This window comes from Rhinoderma darwinii, chromosome 8 (genome assembly GCF_050947455.1).
Source record: "Rhinoderma darwinii isolate aRhiDar2 chromosome 8, aRhiDar2.hap1, whole genome shotgun sequence".
In the NCBI taxonomy this organism is placed as follows: domain Eukaryota; kingdom Metazoa; phylum Chordata; class Amphibia; order Anura; family Rhinodermatidae; genus Rhinoderma; species Rhinoderma darwinii.
In genome coordinates, this window is record NC_134694.1 from 9,682,563 (window position 1) to 9,709,543 (window position 26,981).

General features: G+C 45.1%; 1 protein-coding gene across 1 annotated transcript in view; it reads left to right on the top strand.

Moving 5' to 3' along the window:
• PLXNA3 (plexin A3) overlaps positions 1-19,776 on the top strand; it is a 92,356-nt gene extending 72,580 nt beyond the window's left edge. Inside the window, exons 11-32 of the mRNA XM_075834996.1 lie at positions 1,220-1,316; positions 1,397-1,587; positions 2,624-2,769; positions 5,233-5,353; positions 5,603-5,739; positions 5,948-6,118; positions 6,553-6,646; positions 7,411-7,653; positions 10,019-10,162; positions 10,619-10,853; positions 12,766-12,908; positions 13,071-13,327; positions 13,542-13,608; positions 13,739-13,885; positions 13,970-14,129; positions 14,390-14,493; positions 14,584-14,680; positions 14,782-14,972; positions 15,066-15,235; positions 15,435-15,647; positions 15,787-15,937; positions 18,156-19,776. Coding sequence (XP_075691111.1) covers positions 1,220-1,316; positions 1,397-1,587; positions 2,624-2,769; positions 5,233-5,353; positions 5,603-5,739; positions 5,948-6,118; positions 6,553-6,646; positions 7,411-7,653; positions 10,019-10,162; positions 10,619-10,853; positions 12,766-12,908; positions 13,071-13,327; positions 13,542-13,608; positions 13,739-13,885; positions 13,970-14,129; positions 14,390-14,493; positions 14,584-14,680; positions 14,782-14,972; positions 15,066-15,235; positions 15,435-15,647; positions 15,787-15,937; positions 18,156-18,251 — 3,375 coding nt within the window. The 3' untranslated portion in view covers positions 18,252-19,776. The remainder of the gene's footprint in view (positions 1-1,219; positions 1,317-1,396; positions 1,588-2,623; positions 2,770-5,232; positions 5,354-5,602; positions 5,740-5,947; positions 6,119-6,552; positions 6,647-7,410; positions 7,654-10,018; positions 10,163-10,618; positions 10,854-12,765; positions 12,909-13,070; positions 13,328-13,541; positions 13,609-13,738; positions 13,886-13,969; positions 14,130-14,389; positions 14,494-14,583; positions 14,681-14,781; positions 14,973-15,065; positions 15,236-15,434; positions 15,648-15,786; positions 15,938-18,155) is intronic.
• The last annotated feature ends 7,205 nt before the right edge of the window (positions 19,777-26,981 follow it).

Genomic DNA, 26,981 nt, shown 5'->3' on the forward strand with positions numbered 1-26,981 from the left:
GTATCGTTGATGCCACTGCTAGCTGGCCGGCTCCCTGAAAGATGGCTGCCTCCATTGTGTGCTGGTGTGCCAGATGGAGGCGCTATGTAAAAAATGTAATATATCATTTAAAATTGCATTGCCCGTAGCTCTGACTTCAACAATACACCCATTGGTTTTCTTAGACCTGAGCCGTTGACACCCATGGGTGGCCGTGGCCGGCAGAGTTTGGATGACGTGCGGCTATGTAGCGTCTTGCAGCTCTGTACGTGCCATGATGGCTCCATGTTTGCGCGGCCTTGTAGCATGGAAAGGAGATGAAAAGGGCAAATTCTGACTAGTTCCCCCTCCCCCTGAGTTTTTATTCTTCTGCGTTACCCGTCCATACTAAACCACGGAAAACCTGCCTTTTGGTGTCCATTATGCAGCATGTAAGGGGTTAATCACTCCATCGCCGGCTCGGTGGCAGATGGGTGTGGTTGGAACGAGGAAGGGGATGCCGGAGGTTGCTAGGGGACAGCTCTCCTGTTGCTATGGAAACCATAAGAGCCTTTCATCTCTCCACCTCGTCCTGCATCCTCCTTTGTTACGCTGAGCCCCCCGCCACCCCGTGTGACCCCCCCCCGACCATCTTCACACCATGTATATCGCGTGTACATCCTGCACGGTTCATACCGGGCACTTGGCATAGTCACCAAAATGTCCGACGTCCCTTCTTGAGGTGCAAAACGTTTGCTTTTGGTCACTCAAACGACATTTCAGAAATCTTCCAGGTATTGTATGACTCTAGTTTGATAGTGTTAACCCCTAAAATAAGAAAATCATGACGTGCCGGTATTGTTAACTTGTGCGCTTGCCCTTTAATTCAGCTGTTAGTTGGTTATTTCGGGTGATATGCAACCATTGGGGTGGGCACCCAGCTTTCCACAGACCTTTCTTTAGCATTGCAGATTTGTATGCCTTTCGGGGTCTTCGCTGAGGTGAAATTTACACGTTGGAGCCCTTGCCGAGTGGTTTAGGGAGAACAAAAAGCGGGAATAGCAAAACCTAGCACCAGCGCCCGGAGCCGGACGGCTAAGAGACACGAAACACTAGGCGACCGTGTATAAGGCGTTGGGGTTAGAATTGCGGGGTTAGAAATGTATGGAGCTGTGGTGGGGGGGGGGGATTTGTATAGAGTTTTTATGGGTTTTCCCATGATACTTTGCTTTTCTACCAAATTCCATGTCTTCCGCTGCAGTATACATATGAAGGGAATGAATCCGGTGATCTGACCGTTGACTTCTCCATCGTCTGGGACGGACATTTTTTCATTGATAAACCGGCATCGTTTAAAGGTAAAACATCATCTTTTCCTCTTCTACTGCACGTCCATGTGGTCGCTGTGCTTCACCGTCCGTCCGTGTCACCCCCGCAGCTCTGCTATACAAGTGTCCGGCTCAGCGGGATAGCTGCGGTCTCTGTCTGAAGGCAGATTCCCGCTTTGAGTGCGGCTGGTGCGTCTCTGAAGGAAAGTGTCTGCTGCGACAGTATTGCCCCAACCCCAAGGCCAACTGGATGCATCTCAGCAAAAGAAACACTCGCTGCACCAACCCCCAGATCTATGAGGTAGGTCGCCTGGTGAGATGATAACGAGCTGACCACGGGGCCATTGTTATACCTCATCGTTCAGATCCGTTATCGGTCGTGCTTTACGTATTTTTTTGCACTGGTGAAGGCTGCGGTTGTACGGTTTTGTTTTCTTATCATTATCCGTGATAAGTTCATGCGGGACAAGGCAAAGCAAATGTATCGCCCACTATGCCAGCAATTTTCCATAAGGGAGAAATATCTTTTTCTGGTTGTAAAAAAAAAAATAAATTGGAGCACTTATTGGATCATGTTTTGTCTGCCTGCAGCTGCCACTAGGGGGAGATTTTGAGCTTACTGCAAACTGATTGAGTTCAAGTTGTCTGCGGTAAGCTCCCTCTACTGGTGGCTGCAGGCATCCAGAATTGTATCATTTATTGTGTGGCTATAAAGATTTTTGGAGCACTAATCAGGAAAGAATATTTCAACATATTTAATTTAAAAACGGGGGTTTTCCACCTTCAGACAATCAATGACTTATCCGCCATATAGGTCATCAGTATGTCATCGGTGCGGGTCCGACACCCGGACCCCGCACTGATCAGCCGTTCCGGTGGCCTGCGGGCACCGGATGTTGTGGCACATAATGCTATGTACAGAACCGGAAGCAGTTGGCTCTGTACATTGCATAGCGGCCGTGCTGCAGAACTGCAGGTCTGGTCCTATTCACTTGAACACTGCAGCTCGGCCGCTATTCCGTGGCAGGAGGTAACTGCTTCCGGCATGTACGTTCGGTGCACGGAGGCACCGGACCAGCTGATTTGTGCAGGATCCGGAGGTCGGACCCCACAGATCATGTACTGATGACCTATCCGTGAATTCTGCCTTGTCAGAAGGTGGAAAACCCCTTTAAGGTTGTAGCAATGTCAGTAAGCATTCCTGAGAATTTGCAGATTCTTTAGCTGTTACTATACTAGAAGGTCGCAGAAATGGGTGCCAAGTGACCTGTAAGGTGCTAAACACTATAATCCTCCTCCTGTTCATAAGATCATTCTTGTCTTCTGACTTCACGCAGATCCATCCTCTCACTGGCCCCAGAGAGGGAGGGACAAGGGTGACCATTACTGGGGCAAACCTTGGCTTAAACTTCAGAGAAGTGTGGGTGCAAGTAGCCGGGGTTCAGTGCGCATCCGTGCCCTCACAGTACATCAGCGCTGAAAGGTAAGTCATGCTGACCAGAGTCCATTAGAACATATGGTGCGTTTTTTTGTTTTGGGACTCCATTGCTAATGCATGAAACGATAAGTTCTGTCTGTGGGCTGGAGTAAGCTTGCATAAAAACTAAGGCCCACCCTCTTTAGTCTGAGCGCCACCCCCTCCCAGATGGAAATCTATGGGAACAGGTCGAGTAGGTTCCCTATTTTCTCTGCCACATTTCTACAGGTTCGATCTCCTTGGTGGCCATACACTTAAAGGGGTTTCCCACGTTCTGAAAACTGATGACCTATCCAGTGGATAGGTCATCAGTATATGATCGGTGCGTGTCCGAAACCCGGACCCCGCACCACTCTGGCTGCCACCGGGTGCCGGACCATGTTGCCGAAAGCAGATGGCTCCAGTCAAAGAATAGCGGCCGAGCTGCAGTATTCCGGTGGATAGGTCATCAATTTTCAGAAAGTGGACAACCCCTTTAAGATAGCTGACCCTCAGGCTCGCATGTTTTTTTATTGGGGAGAGGGAATGAACCGCTGCCAAACGCCTGGAGAATAAAGGATCAGGTACGTCCATACATATTAGATAATCGGTTGAATCTGCCACTATGGGCGGGTTCGGACAATATCTTATGTGTATGACCACCATTACAGATGGAGATCACAAGTAAAAAGTCTCCGTTCTCGGATAATCTGTCCAGATAATGTTACAATCCCGCGGATTATTCAGTTGCGCTGTGCGTCCTTCCAGATCGTCCAGATACAGCGCAGATGTTCGAGTGATCGAGGTCGGGCTGAAGTCTCCCGTTTATAAGTCCTAGACTGCCCGGCTGTTCCTTGGTTGACCTTCATCTCTCCATCGCCTGTGCGCCGCCAGCACCTGATGATTTGACACCAGGGTCTCCTCTAATACATTTGCTCTCCTTCACAGGAGGAGGATAGCCTTGTGTTTAATGAACGCCATAAACGATCTCGCTCTCCCAAACTCCGTAAGAAGCAATTAAGACGTAATGCTCTCGCCATGAATCAAACCCGCGCTCTCCACCCTCAGCCGCGCCAGGAAGTTCCAGCACAAATTGCGACTAGATGAATAGTTACAGGATGATGGATGGCCAATATCCTCGTCGCTCTCCTAATTAAATCGCCATCCAGCGTGTCTGTGTACACCTGGGGTGACTCCCCCACATTACTTATCCTGAAGGTTCCCCGCAGCTAGAGCCCGCGTGCTGCCGCTCTGTCATCGTCCGTTTAGATTGAAAACTTATTGAGTAGCACTTCCCAAAACATGACAATCTAATGACCCTTTTCCTTTGCTTATTACAACACTACACACATTTCCTTTAAGGGAAAAAAAATATGTTTCCCCCCCAGATATGTCAGTATACAGAATAATCTATAGCAGGATGTAATATACAGTATATAGGCACATCTAAGAAAATGCTTGATTCATTCTTACCTTCCCAATTGCCCCTTAAAGGGAACCTGTCCCCAGCATTTCACTTATTAAACCAGCAATACCTGGTGGACGTGGGTGAAAAATCCGTTTTATGTAACCTATAATTAGAAGTCGGCTCCGTACCTTTAATATTCTTTTTTCTAGTGTTCCCGCTCCATATGCTAATGAGAATACGAGTCAAATCTTCATTCAAAAAGAGTCATTTCTTCATTCCTCAATCCTTTCCGGGTTAACCCCGCCTCCTTGCTTTTGATTGACAGCTCCTCCCCTCCCAGCACACACGAAATCCCGCTCGCGCATCCATGTTCTTGTGCGTGCGCACAATGGGACACCATAGCGGCGCGTGCGCAGTAACTTTATTTGAGGCCTGGACAAAGCAGAGTAGGGAGATGAACCATACATGACGGGCGCATGCGCACGATCTCAGATGAGGTTTTGGCATTCAGGGCGGGCCAATTTTCGGCGGGCATGAGAAGACGAACAAACAAGACTGCTGGATTATTACCATAATAGGCGTAATATGTTTGCAGACCGTTATTTACGGTCGGAGAAGGAGTTTAGGAGAGGGGATAACGGCAATAAACTTTTGACTACAGCGGCCGGAGGGGGGTGAGGAGAGTTCAATAGGTGAAATGCTGGTGACCGGTTCCTTTTAAAGGGGTACTCTGGTGAAAACCATATTTTTACATGTTCATTTTCACCAGTAATCACAATGTCTTGTAGGTTTCTTAACAATTAAATGTCATAAAGGATGGGCCTGGCTCATTGCATAGCAACAATAAAAAAAAAAGTACTGGGTGACCACTGCAAATCTGTCCTCTAGGCCGTTCCTGTAGATAATGGATAGATATTTCCAACCAGTCATCTCTGCTTCTCCCTGCAGTGGGCCGGAGTTTTCTTAATGCCTGTGACATGCATGCTGCTGCACAGAGCACAGTCTGCTGCCTCTCCTGTGCCTTACACCTTCACCTGTGCTCCTACCTGCAGACAGTGATTTTTTTTTTCCTTCTTTAACAGGATAGTGTGTGACATGGAGGAGTCGCTTGTTCCTAACCCAGCCCCCGGTGTGGTTGAGCTGTGTATCGGAGACTGCAGCTCAGAGTACAGGACACAGTCCGACCAGTTTTACACCTTTGTGGTAAGTTATCAGCCTCTCACCATCACGTGTGCCCTTAAAGTGACCCCCCCCCACCCCCGATCTTATTTGCGTTTACGGCAAATGCCCAATATAATTGTGACATTGTAAACGCTCCCGACACGAGTCTATCGGCAGATACTGCCTGTTTTTATATCCATCGCTGAATAGTCTAGTGATGGCCCAGACAAAGCTGTGTCTACAAAAAAAATGGAAAAACATAATAATTTATGCCTGATATTTTTCTCTCAGACTCCAACTTTTCATGAAGTGAACCCCATGCGTGGCCCGGCCTCTGGGGGCACTCGACTCACGATCAGTGGTAAAAACCTGGATGCCGGAAGCGCAGTGTCTGTTCTCATCAGAGACTCGGAGTGTCGATTTATCAAGTAGGTCTTTATTTTTATAATAAAATTCCTTCAATCTGGCATCAAAAAAATGTGGTCGGCGACAAAAGAACCTCCAGGAAGAAAACCTTTCACATGACATGACATTGCAATTCTGTGCTGGATTAACAGATGCCAGATTAAAGGAGTTTTGCTCCATTTCGTGTTTTGTTTTTTTTAACTTTCCGGCAACATCTACTTTGTTAAACAGGAGGAATCGGCATGAAATCGTCTGCATCTCACCAGCGTCATCTCAGGGCCCCAGCCCAGCGGCCATCACTCTAAGGATAGATAAGGCCAGTATATGGAACCGCGATGTGATTTACACATATACCGAGGATCCCACCGTGACACGTCTGGAACCGGCTTGGAGCATTTTCAAGTAAATTTCCCGTAACTTTACCTAATGGCGCGCTTTGTATTGTCCTTCCTCCTCCCATCAGAAGGGCTGCCATCTATGGTGATTGGCACAAACCAGACACCATTGTACGGCAGCCGTGGAATGGCGTTACACACATTTCGTGCTTGTGCTCAGTCCTTGACTAATTTACTGACATTTTGAAAACGTCAGTAAAAGGTTAGAAGAAAGTTAAAAATGTTAGCGAGTTTCTCTCCTTCTTGAGTCAGTAAAAAAATAGAGGAAAGGTTTATATGTCAGTAAATTGTGGCGAGATTATCAGACGTGGCTATCTTGTTTGGTCAGCTGTTGCATGTTACCGTATCGTATCTGATCTCTCTGGCGTCACGTTCGCCCCTTATCTAGGTCGCACACTTCTTTTTTTCCTCCTCGCTCATGTATATTATTTCCCTGAACAGCGGCAGCACCGCCATCACCGTGACTGGAACCCATTTACTGACCATTCAGGAGCCCAAAGTCCGTGCAAAGTATTCCGGGATAGAGACGATCAATGTGAGTATCTGCAGGATGTTGTTTTTTTTTTACCAGGGCAGATACTGTCAATCAAAAAGTAGTATTTAAAGGAACACACACACGTCAAGTCATATTTCCCATTTTACTGTAGGCATCCGCTTTACCTTCCCCCTTACCTTCACCTTTGTGGGTCTACACTATCACAATCCATCTGTGAAAAGAGGAGAGTTTTATGTTGCGGTTTTTCTGGCTTAGCGATAGTAGAAACTATCTTCGTCTGGGCCACTCCCCTTTAGTCAAGCCACACCCCCTTTTAACACCCCATCTAAAACAGGGAATGCGCTGTCGACATAATGAAAACGTATGGGGAGGAACGATCGTGGTAACAATCGCTCGACCCCGTACATAACCATGCATTGAGTCTTGTGAAAGGAGGAGCAAACGAGCGCCGATCAACGAACTGCCTCGTTGATCGGCGTTTGTTTTCAGTTCCCGTATCAGGCCATGTAAAAGGATCCTCAGCCAGGGCAGAGAGCAGCTACAAAGTGATTTTCTCTCTCGATGAAGGACCCAACATGTCCGTGCATTACATAGCAGTCCACTCATTCAATTGCTGCTGTGTAATGTTTTGACTCGCCTTTGGGGGCGCTGTAGGGAAATTGAAAACTTGCTGCTGGTTCCCTCACAGATTACAGCTGAAGCATAGACGTGATCTGTTCAATGTGATCGCCTGTTGTTGGCATGTCACGCTTTAACTTTGTGAATCTTCAGAAGTCAGGATGACGACATATTGTCTTTTGCAGACCTGCCTGATAATCAATGACACTCTGATGGTCTGTAAGGCCCCCGGTATTTATACCTCGAGTGGCGAGATTGTTCCGGATGACGGGGTTCCGCCAGATGAGTTTGGTTTCATTTTGGACAATGTCCTGAGTCTCCTCACCTTGAACTTTACCTCTTTCACCTATTATCCTAACCCTGTTGTGGAGACGTTTGGGTCTGGTGGAGTTCTGGAGATCAAGCCGGGGTCACATGTCATCCTCAAGGTTGGTGTTCTTTATAGGAAGTAAATGTACAAGAATTAGTGGAAAATTGTGGTAATAATGATGCCTAGAAATGTCCTCACACGGCCTCTGCTTAAGGAATTGTTGGGAGCCTTGAATTCCCCTTTAAGTACAAAATTGGAATATCTGGATTAGAGAGGATTACGGATTCTTTTGGGATTATAAAGGGTATTACATTACAAAACTAAGACCATGAATGGAGTCGATTTAATCACCTAAACAGGTTTTATCAGGTTAAAAGAAAAGGGTCTGCTTTTTCTCCAGCAACAGCGCCACTCTTGTCTATAGGCTTAGTCTGGTATTGCAGCACAGCGCCATTCATGTCTATATTGCAGCACAGCGCCATTTTTGTCTATAGGCTTAGTCTGGTATTACGGCACAGCGCCATTCTTATCTATAGGCTTAGTCTGGTATTGCAGTACAGCGCCATTCTTATCTTTAGGCTTAGTCTGGTATTGCGGCACAGCGCCATTCTTATCTTTAGGCTTAGTCTGGTATTGCAGCACAGCACCATTCTTGTCTAAAGGTTTAGTCTGGTATTGCAGTGCAGCACCACTTTTGTCCATAGACAGTCTGGTATTGCTGCACAGCGCCATTCTTGTCTATAGGCTTAGTCTGGTATTGCGGCACAGCGCCATTCTTGTCTATAGGCTTAGTCTGGTATTGCGGCACAGCGCCATTCTTATCTATAGGCTTAGTCTGGTATTGCAGCACAGCGCCATTCATGTCTATATTGCAGCACAGCGCCATTTTTGTCTATAGGCTTAGTCTGGTATTACGGCACAGCGCCATTCTGGTCTATAGGCTTAGTCTGGTATTGCAGTACAGCGCCATTCTTATCTATAGGCTTAGTCTGGTATTGCAGTACAGCGCCATTCTTATCTTTAGGCTTAGTCTGGTATTGCAGTACAGCGCCATTCTTGTCTAAAGGTTTAGTCTGGTATTGCAGTGCAGCACCACTTTTGTCCATAGACAGTCTGGTATTGCTGCACAGCGCCATTCTTGTCTATAGGCTTAGTCTGGTATTGCAGCACAGCGTCATTCATGTCTATAGGCTTAGTCTGGTATTGCGGCACAGTGCCATTCTTGTCTATAGGCTTAGTCTGGTATTGCGGCACAGTGCCATTCTTGTCTATAGGCTTAGTCTGGTATTGCGGCACAGCGCCATTCTTGTCTATAGGCTTAGTCTGGTATTGCAGCACAGTGCCATTCTTGTCTATAGGCTTAGTCTGGTGTTGCGGCACAGCGCCATTCTTGTCTATAGGCTTAGTCTGGTATTGCGGCACAGCGCCATTCTTGTCTATAGGCTTAGTCTGGTATTGCAGTACAGCACCATTCTTATGTATAGGCTTAGTCTGGTATTGCAGCACAGTGCCATTCTTGTCTATAGGCTTAGTCTGGTGTTGCGGCACAGCGCCATTCTTGTCTATAGGCTTAGTCTGGTATTGCGGCACAGCGCCATTCTTGTCTATAGGCTTAGTCTGGTATTGCAGTACAGCACCATTCTTATGTATAGGCTTAGTCTGGTATTGCAGCACAGCGCCATTCTTGTCTATAGGCTTAGTCTGGTATTGCGGCACAGTGCCATTCTTGTCTATAGGCTTAGTCTGGTATTGCGGCACAGCGCCATTCTTGTCTATAGGCTTAGTCTGGTATTGCGGCACAGTGCCATTCTTGTCTATAGGCTTAGTCTGGTATTGCGGCACAGCGCCATTCTTGTCTATAGGCTTAGTCTGGTATTGCAGTACAGTGCCATTCTTGTCTATAGGCTTAGTCTGGTATTGTGGCACAGCGCCATTCTTACCTATAGGCTTAGTCTGGTATTGCGGCACAGCGCCATTCTTATCTATAGGCTTAGTCTGGTATTGTGGCACAGCGCCATTCTTATGTATAGGCTTAGTCTGGTATTGCGGCACAGCGCCATTATTATCTATAGGCTTAGTCTGGTATTGCAGCACAGAGCCATTATTATCTATAGGCTTAGTCTGGTATTGCGGCACAGCGCCATTCTTATCTATAGGCTTAGTCTGGTATTGCAGATCAGCCTTCATTATTAAAATAGTGCTGAGTTGCAATACTAGACATAGCCCATGGACAAGAGTGTCTGTTTCATGAGAAAAAAAAAGCTGTTCCTTCTAATTTCATACAATGTCTTGACATTGTTAGATTATTAAATGGGACGAGGCTGCGGATAACTGGTTATCAGTGGACAGAAAAAACGGCAGTAACATATTTTATTTTGTGCTTTCCTTCTACATCAGTCCCTCTTCTTTACTCTTAGTCCCTTTATCTTACCCCAGTTTTATCATTTGATGTATTCTGTGATTGACACTTTCTTTCTGTTCAGGGAAGAAATTTGCAGCCTGCTGCCCCCGGAGGTGCCAAGTTGAACTACACTGTACTGATTGGTGATGTACCATGTTCTCTCACTGTGTCTGATACCCAGCTCCTGTGTGATTCCCCCAGCCAGACTGGAGAGCATCGGGTCACTGTGAGTAAAACTCAAATCCACACACACTAGGAAAGGGATTTTCCAGCTAATAATATGTTTTTTTCTCACTTAAATGTAAATCGAGAGTTATTTATTTATAGATCGTGGCTCCGGCGGTCAAATGTGCCCCGTTATCAGCACCAGTCACGTGATTAGATAAGCTCCGCCTCTTGATTGGCAGTCAGTGGTTCTGACCATCCGTCCCTGTGCTAAACACACACCCAGTAGTCAGTGCGTTAGACCAACGGGGCGGTGTGGCGCATCTGACCGCCGGAGCGGCCGTCTATATGTGAGGAACTCTTTACATTTAGATGAGAAAAAAATCTTTATTCGCTGGAAAAACCCTTTAACCTGTTCCTGACCTCTGCACTTCTTTCCTCTCCTGTTTTTACTTTTGCCGACTTGGAAAATGTTCCCTTTAGAGTCTAAAAGTTGTATTATGTCCCCACGATCTAGATTCTGGTGGGTGGAATGGAGTTCTCCCCTGGAAGTCTTAGGATCTACTCCGACAGTTCACTGACTCTACCGGCCATCGTGGGGATCGGTGCTGGCGGTGGGCTGCTACTTCTGGCCATCATCGCCGTCCTCATCGCATACAAGAGGAAAACCAGGGATGCGGACCGGACACTCAAGAGGCTCCAGATGCAGATGGATAACCTGGAGTCCCGAGTGGCGCTGGAATGCAAGGAAGGTGGGCAGTAAGAGTTGTCATAGTGCCTTCTAGATAGCACGATTATCCAGCTTTCCGAGACTCCTGAATCGAACGGCAAATCTGACCGGTTATGATCCTGCTGTATAACTAAGCATATTTGCCATTCAGGGATTTGGGAAAGCTGGATGTTTTATAATCCCCGTGGGAGGCGTAATGGCTTGTTCTACAGAGAACTTCATATGAAGGCACTTTGGTAAAGCAAATGCGAAAGCCCACCTCGTATGGACAGGCAGATGTATAGGGAGCCAGTACTAATTATTACTATTATGTCATCTTCATTATCATGTGCTGTCATGCTAAGGGTTAATCGAGCCGGCATGACCTCATACAAGTGAATGCCTTGTGTCTGGGCGCTTTCTTCTCCGGATCAATAAAGCTTTACACTGGGCTGCAACGGTGCTACGGCACTAGGGGATGGGGGTAGGGAATACAATTAAGAGTGAGAACAAGATAAACTGATGGCGGCGGGATTAATTCTACACATCTGCGCAGTCACTGCGGGGCGAGTTATGGGCGACTCAAACACATTGAAATCCACTCATGGAGCTAATGGGGTGCAGTTACCTAGAGCAACCAGTAGGGCTCTGTTCACACTGGCGTCATGGCTGCTATACCTCTATTCAGTACACATTGCGGATGTCCGTGTTCTGAATCTGTGGATTATTATCCATGTGTTAATGAATGGCCACTTCCGGTCAGTATGTTGCCGTCTTCCCAAGGCCTGACCTCGTATGTTCTTCTTGTCCCGCTGTTGGCATCACATGTGTGGTCTGCGTGGTTCTTGCAGTCGACCCGCTTGCAATCATTAGGTCATATTTTGCACTGTGACAAGCCGTCAACACTCCAATTTTGAATTTGGTTCCTTCCCTCTGGCATGAAAATTTTCATCACTGACGTTCTCCCCTCTTGGGACTTCATTAGCAGCTAGAAGTCAGATTGGATACAATAACAGAACATTCCCTGCAGACATTAACAGCTGTCCGTTCCGGCATCCCAAGGGCATGCCAGGCGCCGGGAGTGGCGCTGATAGACTGTACCCTACAGGTGGAAGGCGAAAAACAACCCATACGGCTTTAGAGCACATATAACAGTACACCCCTCCCTCATCACCCCCACCATGGACACGTCACCCTAGCGGTGTCCGATCTCAAGCTCTTCCCTACAGCAGAGGACGTTCCTTTTTAATTTGGGCTTTTCTCTTCATGGTTTCCAATCATTACAAATATTTAAAAATTAAGACGAACGACAAGAAGTGTGAAAAATAGGCAAAAAAACCCCAAAACATTTCATCCATTCTTAGAGCTGCAGCTCTTCCGCGCCCGTGCCCACATGACAACACTTCCTGTCGGCCCTCTGTCCTTACTCGTCCTTCCTTAGTGACATGTTGCTGAGCCAAATCACCATCCACATCAATGTCTATGTCCTTCTTGGCTAGAATAGTATCAGTTCTGTGTGAATATCAATGCGAATGGTGATTCTATACGGTGTCCCTGTGAAAATATCAAGTCCGCACAACAGGAAGTGTTGTCAAAAGGGCAAAGGGGGAGAGGTGCTGCAGGTTTGGGGGCTGTTGCCTAATATTCGTTTTGTATCACACAAAAAAAAAATAATGATTTTCCCTATATCAGATTATCCAACAATCTGAAATATCAAATGGGTGAAGAAGTACTAAAAAAATTAACTAATAAATGTCAGGATTTTCCACGACTGCATTCAGTCCATATTAACTATTCCAGTATACGGAGGAGTCCATCTATAGATTGTATAAGTACCATGGGGACCGGGGTTGACCTAGTGATGTCATTCGGCTCAATATAACACCGTATTAATAATGTATTCTCCGCCTTCTGGCCATATTGGTAACGGACTGCCATCTTTTCTTTTATTTCAGCATTTGCCGAGCTCCAAACAGACATTAATGAGCTGACCAATAACATGGACGGAGTGAAGATCCCGTTTCTGGATTATAAGACGTACGCCATGCGGGTCCTGTTTCCTGGCATAGAGGACCACCCGGTGCTCAAGGAACTAGATGTGAGTAATTCCTATTAGTATTATAGGGCAGGGATGTGATTCGCCGCCACTAATCCAGGGGGCGCTGGTTGGATTGTTGTGTCAGGGCTGGAGTTTTGTGTCTTTCTGTATATTCTATTTGAGCATTTGCTTTAATACATTTCATTTTTATAAATTGTACAGATCCCTCCAAATGTGGAAAAAGCTCTGAGACTCTTTGGCCAACTCCTGAATAATAAAACCTTCCTGCTGACGTTCATTCACACGCTTGAAAACCAGCGCAGCTTCTCCATGCGGGATCGGGGAAATGTGGCCTCGCTGGTCATGGTGTCCCTACAAGGCCGCATGGAATATGCCACCGTCCTCCTCAAACAGCTGCTGAGTGACCTAATAGAGAAGAACCTGGAGAGTAAGAACCACCCCAAACTGTTACTGCGCAGGTGAGAGTCCTACAATCCTGGAAATGTGGAGAAGAATGCTGTAAAGCAGCCATATTGTAGTCTTCCTACCTTCCTATTTTCCCTCTCACTCCTGGGGGGGCAAAGACGAGTTCCCGATCTAAATCTGCAGTCGATCCCTCCGCAACCAGACCGTCAGATATTAAAAAAAAGATATATATATATAAAATATTGATATTTGCTTGTGTCCTTGCAGGACGGAGTCAGTGGCGGAGAAGATGTTGACAAATTGGTTTACTTTCCTGCTGTTTAAGTTTCTTAAGGTGAGTGTTTATGGATCTCATGCCGGTGACCGGCTGAACCCTGACGCTGCGGAGGGGTTACGCTGTACTGGTAGCATTGTGACACTGTATGGAGAGCAGTAGTAATGGCGCATGATGTGTTCCTTCCTAGGAATGTGCTGGGGAGCCGCTCTTCATGCTTTTCTGTGCCATTAAGCAGCAGATGGAGAAGGGACCTATAGACGCCATCACCGGCGAGGCGCGGTACTCACTAAGCGAAGACAAACTCATCCGACAGCAGATTGACTACAAAGTCCTGGTTAGTTTACACCACTTGTCTCATCACCTCTCACCGGCATCACCTGCTCCTGCACTGCCCTGATTTACTGGTTCTCATTTATAGACCCTGAGTTGCATTTGCCCAGACAGCGAAAATGGTACCGAGATCCCGGTCAAGGTCCTTAACTGCGATACAGTCACCCAGGTCAAGGACAAGCTGCTGGATGCGGTTTACAAGGGAATTCCCTACACCCAGAGACCAAAGGCTGAAGACATGGACCTAGGTGAGGACAGCATTGGTTAGAAGCTCCGGTTCCTTTTACGCCGGCCAATATTGGCCATAAAATAAGCATCGATCAACTTTTAAATGAAGCATCTTTCTAATTTAATTTTGGCTTCAATTTTTCATTATGTTAAAGACCTCTGCTTGCTGTCGGTGAATTTTTCCTTATACAATGAATGCACTATATTTATATAAAAGTGAAAGCCTCATTTTAAGCACCTCTATATACATTTATAAACGACCGGCTGCTTCACTTTACAGAGTGGCGTCAGGGGCGTATCACCCGCATTGTCCTTCAGGATGAAGACGTCACCACCAAAATCGAGTGTGATTGGAAAAGGTTGAACACGCTGGCACATTATCAGGTGAGAGCCTCTTGTTCTTACACCATCGACCACACCGGGTCTTGCCCTTGAAATCCCATTCACAGTTGTGTCTCGTACTTCTTGTCTTAGGTCACAGATGGTTCTATGGTGGCTCTGATTCCCAAGCAGGTGTCTGCGTACAACATCACCAACTCGTTCACCTTCACGCGCTCCCTCAGCCGCTACGGTGAGTACCAGAACTAGTATACGCGGATCACCGTAGCCGGATTTGTCTATTACGCTCCTAGTGTTTTATGTACTTGCCTTCCCCTCCTTGTTTTTTCCTAGAGAGCCTTCTACGCACCTCAAGCAGCCCCGATAGCCTCCGCTCACGTGCCCCAATGATCACGCCCGACCAGGAAACTGGCACCAAACTCTGGCATCTCGTAAAAAATCACGATCACACGGACCATAAGGAGGGGGACCGTGGCAGCAAAATGGTGTCGGAGATCTACCTTACCCGCTTATTGGCCACTAAGGTGAGAGCCACGTTTGCGACGAGGCGCGAGACTTCAATCTATGCATGCCTGGTCCGTGATGCTGATTAAGCGCTGCTCTGCTGCCCCCTACAGGGAACCTTGCAGAAGTTTGTGGATGACCTGTTTGAGACGGTATTCAGCACAGCACACAGGGGCAGCGCCCTCCCTCTTGCCATCAAGTACATGTTTGACTTTTTGGACGAGCAAGCAGATCGAAGACAGATCACAGACCCAGATGTCCGGCACACGTGGAAAAGCAATTGGTAAAGAGCAAATCATTTACATGAAGTTCGGGCACAGCAATGTCTAACGCGATACTTTGAGGGGGGGAAACAAAAAAAACGTGAAAAATTATCTAGTACCTATAACTTGACCCTAAACCTCATGACTTTATTATATTGCAGCAGATTTGAGCCGCGGTTTTTAACATAGAATTGAACGTTTTGTCTGCACCGCCTCTAGCTTGCCGCTCCGTTTCTGGGTGAACGTAATAAAAAACCCGCAGTTCGTCTTTGACATCCACAAGAACAGCATTACAGACGCCTGCCTGTCCGTGGTGGCCCAGACGTTTATGGACTCGTGCTCCACCTCTGAACATCGGCTGGGAAAAGACTCGCCAAGCAACAAACTGCTCTATGCCAAGGACATCCCAAATTACAAGACCTGGGTGGAGCGGTAAGTAGAGGGGATAGTTCAGTGCATAGCACTGGTGGGAATCAAACATCTGCAACAACAGCGCCACTCTTGTCCTCTGGCTATGCCTGGTATTGCAGCTCTGTCATTCACTTAAGACAATCTGAATCTTCCCGTACAGATATTACAGAGACATCAACAAGATGCCCGCAATCAGTGATCAGGATATGGACGCCTACCTGGTGGAGCAATCCCGTCTGCACGCAAATGAATTCAACTCGCTCAGCGCGCTCAGCGAGCTCTTCTTCTATGTGAACAAATACCGGGAGGAGGTGAGAGGCTGTGGGGTTATTGCGGGATAAGAGAGGGGGTCCGCTTTAAAACCTATCTGTTTGCTCCACATTGTCGCCCAGTACACTGGTGAAACATTATTTCCACCGGTCCTGCACTTAACCCATTTATTTCCTGTGCTGCCGCCGTATACTTCCTGTTGCTTGAATGGGGGGTTTCTGTGTCTGTTGTATATCACATTGAACTTCCTGTGCCCACCAGTCCATATAGTTACATGTATTTAAAGGGGTTTCCTCACTTAACACATTGACATATTGCTTGGATCCGTCTGATCGCTGAAGATCTGACCACTGTGACCCCCCAGCTTCATTTCGAGGCCTCCTGGTCGGACGTGGACTGTAATAATCTGACCATTTGGCCAAAGGTGCTGCGCTCGGTGTGTGCCGCTGCCACTTCTTTTTAATGATTGGCGTACAAGCGGTCAGATCCCCACAGATCGGACATTGATGGCCTATACTAACAATACGCCACCATTGTCTTAAGTGAAAAAAAGCCCTTTAAAGGGGTTTTCCCATCAGAGACATTTATGACATATCCACAGTATGTGTCACCCATCTCTAGAACGGGGTCCCCTAAACCCCATTCTACCGCTCTGTGTTGTGGCTGAAGCGCGCGATTCCCGACCATGAATTACGGAGACAGGAGCTCGCTGATCTACGCTGTTTCCATAGCTCCCATAGAACTGAATGGGAGTTTGAGAGCTGCTTCCGTAACGGCCGTTCACTACGATCATTACTATGGGACGTGAAGGGGTTTCCCCACAAACTAAAATCCAGTTAAATGTGTCCATAAACGGTAGTTCTGCATTTGTGCAATTACATGTTGTTATTCTCTAGAATGTCCTGATATAAAGATATATTATTTCCAGGCCTCGGGCAGAAGTTTTGTTGTGTTACCGGTTGCCCCTGGATCCGACCATAACCCATTCCTCTGGCTTTGATCAGGAACAGACACATCCCGACCATAGTTTGGCTTTGTGGTCGCTTTCAATGTTCTCATGAACGCGCTTTATTTCGTTAGCACTCGGGAACTTCCGAATATTCCTGATTGCTTGGTGTGACTACGAGCCTGTAGCTGCTGCTGCGCACGCGCACCACTGTCCAAATCCCCGCCTGCCCCCGGAACCGGCAACTGTTCCCAAGTGCAGTCTAAGGCCCCATACACACGAACGTATTTTCTGCGGGTGAATTGCGGCCCCATTCATTTCAATGGGCCCATGCACTCGACCGTGGTTTTCACGGTCCTTGCATGGACCAGGAGCCTGCACCACAAAAACAACGGACATGTCTTATTACGGTTGTATTTTGCGGTCCAGGCTCGCGGGTGACACACTGCAGCCGTCCGAACCGCAAATCACGGCCGTGCAAACCACTACAGTCGTGTGCATGAGGCCTAAGATTTGGACAGCGATGCTACTGCAGGACTAGGACTTGTAGCAGACGCTGAAATAGTAAATTAGAATTACTCGGGAACAACCGCCGGTTCCGGGTCTATACAGTCTTCTACAGCGAAGCTACTGCGCACGCTGCGATACAAGTTTAGAATAAGCACTTGGGAATAGTCGCCGGTTCCCGGGTGCAGGCGGGGGTTTGGACAGCGCTATGCGAAGTAACCGCTACAGGCTTGTAGTCACAGCGAGCATTCGGGAATAATCGGAAGTTCCCGAGTGGAAACGAAATAAAGCGCTTTCATCCGTAATTCATGGTCGGGAATCGCACGCTTCAGCCACAAAACAGATCGGTAGGACGGAGTTTAGGGGGCCCCGTCCTAGAGATAGGTGGGGGTCTCAGAGGTGGGACCCGCATCTATCTGACATTTAGGACACATCCTGTGGATATGTCCTAAATGTCTCTGATAGGAAAACCCCTTTAAGTAGCGGATATAAGAAGTCTAGAGACGCTCCAGAGCCTCAGTCTAAGAGGCGGCTGCAGGAATATACATGGACTGTGCAGAGGTTAAACCAGCCCTGTGGATGTTAGTCTGGGCTTAAAGTACAGCAGCGCCTCATGTGCTCTATTAAAGGGGTTGTCCTGGAATAGAAAAACATGGCTGCAGTCTTCTAAAAACAGCACCACGCCTGTCCGCAGACACAACCCATGGACAGGTATGTTGCTGTTTTTGGAAGAAAGAAGACCCTTTTTTCCCCCCCTAATCCTGGACAACCCCTTTAACGATTGATCTTTACGTTTGTCCTTTTAGATCCTCACCTCCCTGGATCGCGATTCTTATTGCCGGAAACACAAGCTGCGGCAGAAGCTGGAACAAGTTATTAACATGGTTTCCAGTAACAGCTGAACCATGTGCGACTCCCCTCTATGTCCCTTATATTCCCTCAACCTCAACTCCCCAGGACCCCAAGAGGAATCAGAAACTGATAGGTAGGGGCCCGATTGGAGGCCAACATTACCACAAGGTGACTTGGAGGGGTGACGGGCAAATGTGCAAAGCTACGGCACTGCCGCAGAGACTCAACCAGAGCCATTGATGGGACCTGTGTGACCAGCGCCTGAATCCTTTACCCAGGTCAACAGCAGATCTTCACCAGCCATGGCACAGCGCGTCCCATGGCATGCTGCCCATTCCTCATTCTTCTTCTATGTCCATGTGACAAGGTGCCCGTCTTTCAGTGCCTTGTTCTTGGGAGAGCAGAGCAGTGACTGCACACCACTGTAATAATATTTGCTGACCACTGGGTGGTGCTGGTGTGCACAACAACATTCAATCTCTGCAAACCCCTTGAAGGGACTGCGTCCTCACCTACTACCACCCCTCTCATCCCTAGACTGCCTGGACTCCCTAACCAATCAGGAGCGTGTACACAGTGAGGACATTCTTGATTTGGTAAAGCGAAGCCATATGACTCAGAGGGACACCTGCCCCCTCCCCCTCCTCCCCTGTGTTTGTGACGATCCACTAATAATCTCAGTGCACTATTGTACCCCCCCCCCCCCCCCTGTTTATTGCTGCTCCTCATATGTGTTTTCAGTGCATCCCCCCAGACTTTTGCGGAGAGCAGGTGGAGCGACTACATATCTGTGACGTTTCATAGGTAGGAAGGACCCCTTTATGTTAATGCCATGCGATATCAGTGCTGTTTTTATTGCAGAAGAAGGTGGACGGGAGCGGGCGTGCGCGCGGCTTTCCCACATCTCACCCCCTTTTCCTTTGCGCCATCATGTCCTGTGGAAAGACTGGATTCAGGAAACGTGTTACGCAGGGTTCGGCACCATGCAATATACTTTTATTTTCTAGTTAACCCTTCAGTTTCCTCCTGCCAGGAGCACAGACCGGCACTGGACCCCCCCCCCCCCACTTTGTGTTGTGTTTGGCCGTATGTGTCGGGGTGCGCTGGTAATCCGCGGGGCAAGCGTTCATTCCAGGCTCTGGTATCTAGACCTTGGTTTTTATATTTAATTTTATTTATTTAATTTATTCCTGTCTTCTCGTCCGCTGCGCAGTGTTTTATATAGAAGCCGTCCTAGGTGGAGAGGTGCGAGGCGTGAGTGTGAGTGTGGAGATGTAGGGGTTCCTTTCTCTGTTCTCTTCTGGGGTGTATCTCAACCCTAATAATAATAATAATAGTTTAACCCCCTCCTGGCATCCTGACCTGGCATCACCTCCCTTTCTTTGTGGTCTTACGTGATCGAGGGCTTTCACTGCCAAGCGCTTGTTTGTATATAACCTGCTCTAGGTGACCCCCCAAAACCTGGGGGTGGGGGTCAGTCGGGAACAGCACCGGCCCAGCAGGAGAGAAACTCCTCACTTTTTATTTTTTTTATTTGGGCACAAACCAAAGCTTATACTAGAAAGCAATAACAAACCACCCATAAACCACCCGCTGGCATCTCATTGCTTCATAGTTACCCGTAGTGCTGCAGCCTCACCCATTCTGGGCAGCTGCTTACCCACCCGATTTATTTTATGCTCTGCTTGTGCTTAATGCTGCCTATTTTCTGCCCACTGCTGCTTACAGATGGCCCTCAAGACGCGTACGTGATTCTTAGGGGCATTTATTCCTGCGCTCGGCTCTACATCTGCCCTTCCTGTGCCCCTATGCCATGTTTTTACTGGCGGCATGATTTCCTGCCACCTATGTTACCAGGCTCCTAAATCCGTGGCATGGCTGTGAGACCACCTGCATCTTTTTACTGCCCTCTCATCATTCTCATGCCAGTTACCGGGCTGCGTCCATAGGCTGGGTACCTGAATGCCCTCTACCCCCCTAGGTGCTGGGTATGCGACTGCCAATGTTCTTTGTTGCCAAACTGGAAACATTCCATAGTAGTGTGTGTTGTGTGTGTGTGTATGTGTGCACCTATCTGGCGATACCTCACACGTGCAGGGCTCCGACAGTGTGTAAATAGGAAGAAGCATATATATATATTTTGTAAATCTGTGCCACGGTCCTGTATCCCCACCCGCTCCGCTTCCTCCCTCCTCATCCTACATAACCCCTTCACTATCCGTACCATTTCTGCGGGAAGGAATGGTGACCTGTTGAGATGTGTTTTTGTCCAGCATCCAAGGGGTTCAAATCTCCACCACGAATGAAGGGATTTCGGTGCCTTAGTAACATACGCCACCCCATGGGATCTGATACAGAGGTGACACTATGACACGTGCAGGGTCCACAGTATTTATCAGCACTTTATGTCTACAGTGACAGCGGATCCGATACTGTGAGCATGGCGGTTTTATTTAATGATGGATTTTGTTTTTGTTTTTTTATTTGTTTTTTTTTCAAAATAAATGATTTTAAACTGAGTTTCTTGATCTTTTCTTATCTTTTCCTTCTGCTTTGTTATCCTGAGTCTACTTCTCCATATTCCTGTCCATAGTATTATAGTAGTTATTTTCTTGTATATAGGGGGCAGTATGATAGTAGTTATATTCTTGTATATAGGGGGCAGTATTATAGTAGTTATATTATTGTATATAGGGGGGCTGTATTATAGTAGTTATATGCTTGTATATAGGAGCAGTAGTATAGTAGTTATATTCCTGTATATAGGGGGCAGTATTATAGTAGTTATATGCTTGTATATAGGAGCAGTAGTATAGTAGTTATATTCTTGTATATAGGGGCAGTATTATAGTAGTTATATACTTGTATATAGGAGCAGTAGTATAGTAGTTATATGCTTGTATATAGGAGCAGTAGTATAGTAGTTATATTCCTGTATATAGGGGGCAGTATTATAGTAGTTATATGCTTGTATATAGGAGCAGTAGTATAGTAGTTATATTCCTGTATATAGGGGGCAGTATTATAGTAGTTATATGCTTGTATATAGGAGCAGTAGTATAGTAGTTATATTCTTGTATATAGGGGCAGTATTATAGTAGTTATATACTTGTATATAGGAGCAGTATTATAGTAGTTATATTCTTGTATATAGGAGCAGTAGTATAGTAGTTATATTCCTGTATATAGGAGCAGTATTATAGTAGTTATATTCTTGTATATAGGAGCAGTAGTATAGTAGTTATATGCTTGTATGTAGGAGCAGTAGTATAGTAGTTATATTCTTGTATATAGGAGCAGTATTATAGTAGTTATATTCTTGTATATAGGAGCAGTATTATAGTAGTTATATTCTTGTATATAGGAGCAGTATTATAGTAGTTATATTCTTGTATATTGGGGGCAGTATTATAGTAGTTATATTCTTGTATATACGAGCAGTATTATAGTAGTTATATTCTTGTATATAGGGGGCAGTATTATAGTAGTTATATTCTTGTATATAGGAGGCAGTATTATAGTAGTTATATTCTTGTATATAGGGGGCAGTATTATAGTAGTTATATTCTTGTATATAGGGAGCAGTATTATAGTAGTTATATTCTTGTATATAGGAGCAGTATTATAGTAGTTATATTCTTGTATATAGGGAGCAGTATTATAGTAGTTATATTCTTGTATATAGGAGCAGTATTATAGTAGTTATATTCTTGTATATAGGAGCAGTATTATAGTAGTTATATTCTTGTATATAGGAGGCAGTATTATAGTAGTTATATTCTTGTATATAGGGGGCAGTATTATAGTAGTTATATTCTTGTATATAGGAGGCAGTATTATAGTAGTTATATTCTTGTATATAGGAGCAGTATTATAGTAGTTATATTCTTGTATATAGGAGGCAGTATTATAGTAGTTATATTCTTGTATATAGGGGCAGTATTATAGTAGTTATATTCTTGTATATAGGGGGCAGTATTATAGTAGTTATATTCTTGTATATAGGGGGCAGTATTATAGTAGTTATATTCTTGTACATAGGAGCAGTATTATAGTAGTTATATTCTTGTATATAGGGGGCAGTATTATAGTAGTTATATTCTTGTATATAGGGAGCAGTATTATAGTAGTTATATTCTTGTATATAGGAGGCAGTATTATAGTAGTTATATTCTTGTATATAGGGAGCAGTATTATAGTAGTTATATTCTTGTATATAGGGAGCAGTATTATAGTAGTTATATTCTTGTATATAGGAGGCAGTATTATAGTAGTTATATTCTTGTATATAGGGGCAGTATTATAGTAGTTATATTCTTGTATATAGGGGGCAGTATTATAGTGGTTATATTCTTGTATATAGGGGGCAGTATTATAGTAGTTATATTCTTGTATATAGGGGGGCAGTATTATAGTAGTTATATTCTTGTACATAGGGGTCAGCATTATAGTAGTTATATTCTTGTATATAGGGGGCAGTATTATAGTAGTTATATTCTTGTATATAGGGGGCAGTATTATAGTAGTCATAATTGTATATAGGGAGCAGTATTATAGTAGTTATATTCTTGTACATAGGGGTCAGCATTATAGTAGTTATATTCTTGTACATAGGGGTCAGCATTATAGTAGTTATATTCTTGTATATAGGGGTCAGCATTATAGTAGTTATATTCTTGTACATAGGGGGCAGTATTATAGTAGTTATATTCCTGTATATAGGGGCAGTATTATAGTAGTTATATTCTTGTATATAGGGGGCAGTATTATAGTAGTTATATTCTTGTATATAGGAGCAGTATTATAGTAGTTATATTCTTGTATATAGGTGGCAGTATTATAGTAGTTATATTCTGGTATATAGGAGCAGTATTATAGTAGTTATATTCTTGTATATAGGGGGCAGTATTATAGTAGTTATATTCTTGTATATAGGGGGCAGTATTATAGTAGTTATATTCTTGTATATAGGGCCAGTATTATAGTAGTTATATTCTTGTATATAGGGGCAGTATTATAGTAGTTATATTCTTGTATATAGGGGGCAGTAGTATAGTAGTTATATTCTTGTATATAGGGGGCAGTATTATAGTAGTTATATTCTTGTATATAGGGGGCAGTATTATAGTAGTTATATTCTTGTATATAGGGCCAGTATTATAGTAGTTATATTCTTGTATATAGGGGTCAGCATTATAGTAGTTATATTCTTGTATATAGGGCCAGTATTATAGTAGTTATATTCTTGTATATAGGGGGCAGTATTATAGTAGTTATATTCTTGTATATAGGTGGCAGTATTATAGTAGTTATATTCTGGTATATAGGAGCAGTATTATAGTAGTTATATTCTTGTATATAGGGGGCAGTATTATAGTAGTTATATTCTTGTATATAGGGGGCAGTATTATAGTAGTTATATTCTTGTATATAGGGCCAGTATGATAGTAGTTATATTCTTGTATATAGGGGGCAGTATTATAGTAGTTATATTCTTGTATATAGGAGAAGTATTATAGTAGTTATATTCTTGTATATAGGGGGCAGTATTATAGTAGTTATATTCTTGTATATAGGGGGCAGTATTATAGTAGTTATATTCTTGTATATAGGAGGCAGTATTATAGTAGTTATATTCTTGTATATAGGGGTCAGCATTATAGTAGTTATATTCTTGTATATAGGGGTCAGCATTATAGTAGGTGTATTTCCTTTCATGGAGGGCTTTAATATCAGATATCATTTCCCGTCTATCTTCTTTTCCTCTCATACAATGTGCATTTCTCAGCAGTGGGCGTCTGAGCTCAGGAGGAAGCGGCATCGAGGGTAAAGAGAATATGAAATCCCCATTCTGAAGCATGATGGGAGTACTTTATTAATGATATTTGTGGTTGGAGTTGCTCTTTACGCTCAGCTGAAGTGTCTTGTACGTGTTGTATTAACAAACTTCTTGACTGAATGCCGAGATGCTCCCCTGAAGCCAGGAAAAATCAAGACTAGAATGATGGAATTTATCGCTCTCCATCGTCGGCTCATTATCGTTCCCACTGATTTATTATACTACAGTTGTATCTATAAAGTTGATATATTGTCGTCTCTGATATCTGGGAAAATGTTCTAGAACAAAATGATTTTCCGAGGGTGTAATGTGTAACACTTGTAATGGGGAAACCCATCGAGCCCCTTCCTCGTTGTAGTAATGGTGGAATAGTAACAAGCGGACGGTTTCAGGTATTTACCTACAATTCCTTGATTTAGAGACCTGTAGTTAGTTGATCCGGTTGTAACGTTTCACTCATCCGCCTGTAGGTCATTTTACGTAAAGCGCCGACATTCATTACAATACAGTTTATCTTTTGCTAGGAGCCAGAGACATGGATGAGGCGTGAGGCACACAGTGCCCACACATGGAGGTGACAGGTATGGTTTAAAGGACAGTTCCATTAAAAACGGAGACAAATCTTATGTTCCCAACACTGTGCATTGTAACCATTATATATCCGTTTCTAGGAAAGCGGAGTAACAACCAATATGGCCGCCTTTACAGCTCCTATTCCTTTATGGCAAATCCATGTAGTTCTGTAGCAGGGGAGGAGAAAGAAAAACCGATTTGCCATTCAGTTGCTTAGGAAAGCAGAGTCACAAAGCTGCGTTAGATTATATTAGGTCTCCCAGACATGACTGGATATCTTTTCAAGCACAAAGCCTAATGCATGCTGGGAGACGACATTAGGGGATGACTCCAGTTGCGCACCCGGGTCGTAGCGTTTGTTTTCAGCTTTCGGTGGAACTGATCTTTAGTGAATATCTTATTTATAGTTTTTCTTATATTATACGTTCTCGCTTTTCCCATAATGCACTTCTTGATCTTTCTAAATAATGTGAAGTAACAGTAAGGCCACGATCCGTGGAGACTTCCCTCGTGACTTCAAGTGTTGCATTTTTGTTCAAAACTAAAGCCAGAATGCAAAGGTTTACAGTATGTTGTGGAAATGGCTGATAACAGGAAACAGTAGATTGCATTCAGCTACACAGAATAAATGGACATTTGTATCACCATTGATTTCAATGGTGACGGATCCGGTGCCAATGGTTTCCGTTTGTCCCCGTTGTGTAAGGGTTTTGACGGAATGAATAGCGCAGTTGACTACGGTATTGATGCTGTCAAACTATGGGAACCCTAACACAACGGTGACAAACGGAAACCATTTGCACCGGATCGGTCACCAATGAAATCAATGGTGATGAATTTGGATTCCGCTCATGGGTTCCCCTGACGGAAAGCACCGACGGAACCAATGAACGGAGCCCTGACGCAGATGTGAACGGAGCCTTACTGATGGCCCTGCTTCTTTTCATTAGAACTACCCGTCTATAGATTATATGGTCTAGAGAGGGGTTTCCAAAAGGAAATCGCTCTTTTTAGTAAAGATGTATTGTGTCTCAGTGATGACAATGAACCATCAGGGGGTTTTCCCATCAGCGACATTTATGACGTATCCATAGGATATGTCACCTATCTGTACAACGGGGCCCCCTAAACCTCGTTCTACTGTTCCGTGTTGTGGCTGAAGCGTGTGATTTCCAACCATGAATTACGGAAATAGCGTAAGTCCCATAGAACGGAATTGTAGTTACGGAGACAGCGTGGCTCGCATGCTCCGCTACTTCGTTACCCTCCATTCACTACTATGGGACTCGCGGAAACAGCGTAGCTCAGTGAGCGCCACTATTTCCGGAATTCATGGTCGGAAATCATACGCTTCAGCCACAACACAGAGCAGTACAATGGGTTTTAGGGGGCCCCGTTCTAGAGATAGGTGCAGGTCCCAGAGCAGGGACCCGCATCTATCTGACATCTCCCGTGGATATGTCCTAAATGTCTCTGATGGGAAAACCCCTTTAAGTTATCTCACTACCAACTGCACTCTAACCATGTCACTTCTCCCACTCAGTGACATCACTATCAACCTCAGTCCAATCTGATAGTCTGTGTAACATCATTACTCCCACTTTGTGATGTTATCACCTACATCGATTCTGAAAACCGCGAAATGTCCACCAATTGTATCTGCTACGTAGACTGTGTGCTCATCAATCCCCGTCCGTGTTATCTCCACCAGCTGTACTTTAACCTGCCACTGTGTGACCTCATCACTTCCAGTTAGTGACATCACCACCTATATAGACACTGGATGTACTTAGTTAACATCACCAACTGTACTCTAACCTGCCACTTTGCGACCTCACTGCTCCCATCTAGTGAACTCTCAACCAACTTCAATCCAGTCTACAAAATAGACTGTGTGACCTCATCACTTCCTGGCAGTGACATCATCACCTACAGTTTAAGCTGCCACCTCACTACTCCCATTTAGTGACATCACTAACAACCTTGAAAGAAAGAAAAAACGTGGTTCTTAGACTGAGATTGCATTGAGTGACATCACCATTAACAAAGAAGCCGATTGTGTGTAGTATTGCAGCTCAGCCCCATTCACTTGTGGAAGAAAGCAGCCATGTTGTCCTAATCCTGGACAACCCCTTTAAGCGGTTTACATTGATGACATCACTATCCGATATAATCCGTGTCATGCACGCACCTTATGACATACAGGGCAATCATTCGGATAAGAACTGATACGTGTGGTCAGTCAGGCCGCATATAAGCCTCACTGAGGGTCACTTGGGGCTACTCAGTCATGTAGAGTGCCTCTTCAGCCCAGTATTTCCCAGAGTACACAATGGTGAAGACATTACGCACAATATCAATAAGTTGT